The 6203-nt window shown below is 34.5% G+C and overlaps 1 protein-coding gene across 1 annotated transcript; it reads left to right on the forward strand.

Annotated features, from left to right (window-relative positions):
• Positions 1-132: 132 nt before the first annotated feature.
• On the forward strand, positions 133-5737 carry LOC114459263 (uncharacterized protein CXorf40 homolog). The gene is made up of 3 exons (XM_028441786.1): positions 133-180; positions 4760-5026; positions 5088-5737. The coding sequence occupies exons 2-3, from the start codon at positions 4768-4770 to the stop codon at positions 5294-5296; spliced, it is 468 nt and encodes a 155-aa protein (XP_028297587.1). The 5' UTR covers positions 133-180; positions 4760-4767; the 3' UTR covers positions 5297-5737.
• The last annotated feature ends 466 nt before the right edge of the window (positions 5738-6203 follow it).

Genomic DNA, 6203 nt, shown 5'->3' on the forward strand with positions numbered 1-6203 from the left:
TCCCGCTGTGAACGCTAGGAGCAGAAGAGCTAACCTTTAGGTTCCAAGAAGAAGAAGAAGAAGAAGAAGAAGAAGAAGAAGAAGAAGAAGAAGAAGAAGAAGAAGAAGAAGAAGAAGAAGAAGAAGAAGAAGAAGAAGAAGAAGAAGAAGAAGAAGAAGAAGAAGAAAAGACCGTTTTAGGTAAAACTTCACACTTTTCACATCATCAACTAATTCTGTGACAATAAGAAATGTTTGTACTAAAATAATCACAGTTTCACTGAGTTTCTCATGATCTGTGTGTTTTTATCTCCGTTAATAAACTTTATATTTAGTGTTTGTCAGTCTGACTCTATAGTGAAAGAAGTGATTTTAAACAGTTTAAACAACAGAATAAATCACTTATAAACAAACACTTCAACACAAATGTTCAGCTGATGAAACTCTGTCTGTACCTTAATATCGTCCTATAGGGGCTACGTCATGTTTTTATATTTTACATCATAAATATATAAATCAATCAATCAATCAATCAATCAATCTTTATTTGTATAGCGCCAAATCATAACCAATGGTATCTCAAGGCACTTTACAGTAGAGCAGTCTTAAGGACGGACTCTTCATTTTATGGATACACACACACATAAAGATTCATCAGGAAATGTTTGAGAAAAACGATGCTAAAGGTGAACATTTAGAAAAACGGTAAAATATATAAAAATGCTGAATCAGCACTTGAAGTACAAAATAAAGCATTTTGAAATGTGTGATATAATAATGCATTACTATACCTGAAGTTGTTTTCTAGGAACAGTCAACATGATAAAATGATCAATAAAACTTCTACTGTAGCTTTAACATCACCATTACTTCTCATTATTATTATTATTCTAATTCAAAGGTTATATTTGAGGTAAAATCTGAATAACAAATAAATTTAAGCTAAAATATAATGTATTAAAAAACACTTTTTCAAAATAATACATTTAATGGTGAATTGTTAATTTGCATACATGAGCAGTAACTGCACTACATGTACATATTCACAGGAGTGATTATTATAAACAAGATTTAATGTATATTTATTCATATTACATATATATGTCCTATATTACATTTATTATCATATACACATCACTAAATATCAATATCACTGTCCTCACTATCAGATTGACATGAATCACTATAATCAGTTGATCTCACATTGTCAGTAGGTCAGTGTCTGTAGGAAGTATGTATTACTATAGAAAAGTGGGAGGGGCCAGTAGCTTTTTCATGGATGGTTAAATGAGGTTGTGTTTGAAGGTGTGACGTCAGGAACATTTAGGTTTGTTGTGAAATGTGTAGAGTGATAATTATTGTTTTCATAGATTTAAATGAATAAATGTGAAAAATCAACACATCAGCATAAAGTTGTGTGTGAGAAAGTCACGTTTAGTGCTGCAGATATCAGACAGATGAATCAGATCATTTATCTGATTAATCCATCGATTAATCAGATAAATTACACTTTTGTGTTTGTAAACAACGATATCAATAGTGTGTCATGAAATATGAAAGACCTTAAAATAAACAAGCAATTGTCAGTTATTACATAAAATTTTATTCAAAATTATTTTTCAACATTTCAACTTAACAGTAAATAAATGCCAGGGCAAAAAAATAAATAAATATACAACCTATTTCCTTAGGTTTATCATAATAAAAAAAGAGCTAAAATGGGTGGAGCCACTGCTATAACCATGTGGTCAAACCTACAGCTTCCTCCACGGTACATGAGGGGCGTGTCCACATAAAGATGTTCATTATGTCCATGTGATGTAACAAAAAACACTCATAACTAAATCTAGTCACAATAAACACATTAACATAGGTCAGTGCAGGACCATTACTCAATATTGTGATTTAATATGTCATTATTTTTTCAAGTAATAAATTAATTTGTTTCATAATAAACCATTTCTTATTTATTTAAAGTTTAAATAAATATAAAATATACATTTTAAAGCACAGATTACAACAATAAATCAAACAAATCTGTGGCTTTACCTCTTCAACATATCTAAATAACTTCATGTTTTATGAAACATGTAAACATGTGGACTGTATTTCTTAAACACTCTCAACTTAACAAGTCAAAAGTCAAATAAAAATGCAGCTTTTGTGATTAGAAAATTGTGTTTCATGATATTGCACTAATATCGCAAATGCAATTAATCGTTCAGCCCTAGTCAGAATGCTCTCATCTGATTTAATTTGAGCTGACTCATGAAGAAGTTCTACATTCTAAACCCAGTTGGTAAAATATTAGCATAACATTCAACCTTAAAGTTTCTGTAAATGTATTTCTGGTGTCAAGTCGTGGAATGATCTAAACTCACGCTAAGTCCAAATATCAACCAGTTCAGAAAATATACAAACACAGGTTATTTAGTGGCTATTATTGATTATTATAATGATTATTATTTATTGATTGATGTGGTATGGTGATGAGAGGTAGAGAATGTGAATGTGTAGAATTATGTACAGTATGTGTGTATATATATGAGTGTATGTATATATATATATACTGTATATATACACACACACACATTAGTGGTGAGTATTGGCAAGGATGTTACAATACAATACGTATCGCGATACTTGGGTCACGATACGGTATCATGATATATCACAATATTCTACTCAGTTAATATCAACATTAAACGTAGAGATGATAAATCTAGTTGCTGTATATGTTCATCAGAAGATATTGATCATTCAGACAAATTGAGTCAAAACTATTTGTTTTAAAACATCCTGTTTATTATTTATTATTAGTGTTTTTACACATTTTCACTGAAAAAAAGAAAATACAGTATAACACACTGTCATCATAAAATAAAGTGCAACAAGTTTATTTTCACTGAAACTATTGTGTAGAAGTCTCAAAGTAACCATGACAACATAATGACATCATTGTAACAACTGTAAGTGAGAACATTAATGATAAATCACCCTGAGCTACTGATAATGTATAAAAATAAGAAATAATAATTTATCCTATTGTATCAGTTTAAACACTGATCTGAACACATTGTAACCACCACTGAAATATGGTACAAATACACAAAAATATTGATTACATTTTCCTGAAAAAAATATTTTTTTAAATTTATTTTTTAAATTGAAAAATTTAAATCGGCAGCACCCAAAAAAAAAATCGAAATTCATCGTGAAATCTTTTTTTTTTTTATACCAAAATACACATACACATTTACATGCATTACATTAATTTTATTTAGATAAAAGGGTGAGAGCTATCAAGCTAGGCTTCTTCTCACTCCTTTTCAAATATGTCATTAATTTATTTATTTTTATGATTCATTTTTTATTTTGATTTCTCAAAATCTTCATTTCTATATTATGTTGTGCTATTAATTTGTTAAAAAGTAAACAGGAAGCCTTGTACTATTTGCATATTTGGAATAAATAAATAAAAGTGAGTAAACATACTGTATATGCTCTTTAATCGTTGTTTTATCTGAACACGTTTATGCGCAAGTCAATAAAACGCTGATGTCAGACTGGGTTTGTCCAACATGTTGATTAGCAATAGCTACCGTAGCTACGTACTGTTCCATGTTTGGAAACATTCTTTTGCACATTGCTTGATTTTTTCCCGTCAGACTTTGGTGAAGTGCTGAGGACCTTTAACACCATCTTACAAACACTACTTTATATTAATTATGATCAAAAACAAGAACGTACATGTGAAGTGTTCATTATATCCAGGAGTGAAGACTTTGTCCACATCTGTTGTAAACAACTATAATTTAATGAAACAACGACACACACGTCTAAAAAATATGAATTATTTGACATATATTAACTTTTTTTTTTTAATAGTAACACAAATAGTTACTTTCCTTGGTAATGAGTTACTTTTATTATTATAGAGTAATTCAGTTACTAACTCAGTTACTTTTTGGAACAAGTAGTGATTAATTATAACTAATGACTTTATTAAAATAACGTTACCAACACTGCTTAGAAGTAACCAACGCTCCTTTGATCTTCATTAATTCATCATTTCATTCTTCGCTAAAAAGCAAAACATCAAATATGTTGGTTAACAAATGTATGTGACCACCAACCATTGCCTTATGTTTTAGAGATTAGACAAATGACAGAAACAAAAACATTTCATGCTCACTGGACTTTAAAAATACATGCAGATGTACTTGTCAATAAAAAACTATTGTGATTCTGATATTTTACCAATGCTGTGATTTAACGTCACAGAGGATGGTGGTCTGATATGTTTGTTAAGATCTGTATATTTCATGTAATACACTAAAGAGACACCCAGAATTTAACCAACATTTTTTATGGTTACAGGTTAGCTGTAGAGGCTAAATCACCATGGTTACAGGTTAGCTGTAGAGGCTAAATCACCATGGTTACAGGTTAGCTGTAGAGGCTAAATCACCATGGTTACAGGTTAGCTGTAGATATGACTAAAAGCACAAGTAAAAGAGGCTCATTGCTTCCTTGATAACCTCCTTTATCCTAGGAAATATCCTTTACCAAAGGAGACTAGAGTGTGTGTGTGTGTGTGTGTGTGTCAGACTCCAGTGTGAAAGGCTAAACCTACAATTAAAACCTATTTTTCTCATACATGACATAAATGACATATTGAGGTTAGTTTTAGTGATAAACCTGCTTTTATGAACAGCAGGGGGGGAATTAAACTCTGGACTGGTTTTCATGTGAAATGACTGGTGTGTTGGTGTTCCAGTCCCTCAGATGGAGCTGACCGTGCCCTGCCTGTCCTTCAGACAGCCGTACGCTGGCCTGGTTCTGGATGGGATGAAGACGCTGGAGACGCGCTGGAGGCCGCTGCTGTCCAACCTACAGAACCGGACCCTGGGGGTCCACGTGGCTCAGAGGGACTGGGAGGGGGATGAGTGGAGGGAGGTTCTGATGGAGCGCGTTGGGATGAATGAGGTCCAGATCAGAGCACTGATGGAGTCCGGGGAGCGCTATGGACGAGGCGTAGTAGCAGGCATGAGCTTTTGATTTTCTACTTTAAATGATGACATCAATCACTCTTTGATCTGTTCCAGGGTTGGTGGATGTGGGCAGGACTTGGCTATGCCCCGCCTTCCTGCATGGGGCGGAGCTTGAGCGTTTTCAGCGTTCAGCTCTCCTGATTGGTCTGCAGGAGAAGCACGTGACCGAGTTGTCCAATCCGCGCTGGCTGAGGGCGCCACTCGCTGTACGCGGTGGTCGAGACCTTTGGACGGTGGAGATTCCCGCTGAGCTGTTACCATGACGACGTCATCAGTAATTTGCAACAATTGTATAAGCCAGTTGTCCAACCTGTTGATGGCGATCGATGGTAGATGTTTGAAACATTCCCTGTAGATCTTCTCCTGTGTATGAAAGTGTGTGATTGCTGGGACACCTCATCCACACAGTAGCTGTGGTCAGAGAGCACACAGCTACAGCATCACAACAACTGTTCATTAGTTCACTGATGGAAAGGAGAAACCATGTGATCACATGATATTTTCCTCATGAACGCCCAACATCCAAAAAAAAAGTGTTTATGTTTTCTAAAATGTGGTATTAGCGGACAGGTTTTATTCTCCAGAGTCTGAAATGAGCCCGTTGGAGGTCCAGGAAGGTCGGTGTTTTCCCCCTTGAACACGTAGTATTTTATTTTGAAAATAATTTGGGTATTTTATTGTGTCTTTGTACTACTTCCTGTCCCGCACGGCCTTATGTTTGTTAACTTACTGCAGCACAGCTCCAGCGTCCAGTAGAAATAGAAGTGCAGCGTATTTTCTGCAGAGGGCAGCAGCATGACTCAGCAGTTACGGTGCTGCGCTAGAGCAGATTACCATGCAGTGGAAATTGACACATTGACTTTAATGTAAACCTATCAGCTGTGTTGCTGTTTAGCAGCAGTTACGGTGACAGAGAATATTATCACCCGTACATTCTGCGGTCAGGACCCCTTAGCGGCCAAACACAACGGTGTAAAAAACCATAGCTGTCCGTTTAGATGCCTGAACAAAACTACCGGAAACAGGAAATGTATAATAATCACATAAAACAAACAAAAATAACACAAATACATTATGGCTGATTAATGTTTCTGTCGATCCAGTCCTTGTATTTTTTCAGCGTAACAGACATTAAATTGACCAATAGGATCAAATGATGTGAACAGTTTA

This window comes from Gouania willdenowi, chromosome 1 (assembly GCF_900634775.1).
Source record: "Gouania willdenowi chromosome 1, fGouWil2.1, whole genome shotgun sequence".
Classification (NCBI taxonomy): domain Eukaryota; kingdom Metazoa; phylum Chordata; class Actinopteri; order Blenniiformes; family Gobiesocidae; genus Gouania; species Gouania willdenowi.

Bases quoted from the DNA above. Each gene is read 5' to 3' on its own strand.
- LOC114459263 (XM_028441786.1), top strand. From the start codon at position 4,768: ATGGAGCTGACCGTGCCCTGCCTGTCCTTCAGACAGCCGTACGCTGGC. The intron at 5,027-5,087 runs GCATGAGCTTTT...GATCTGTTCCAG, and splicing joins TGGACGAGGCGTAGTAGCAG to GGTTGGTGGATGTGGGCAGG.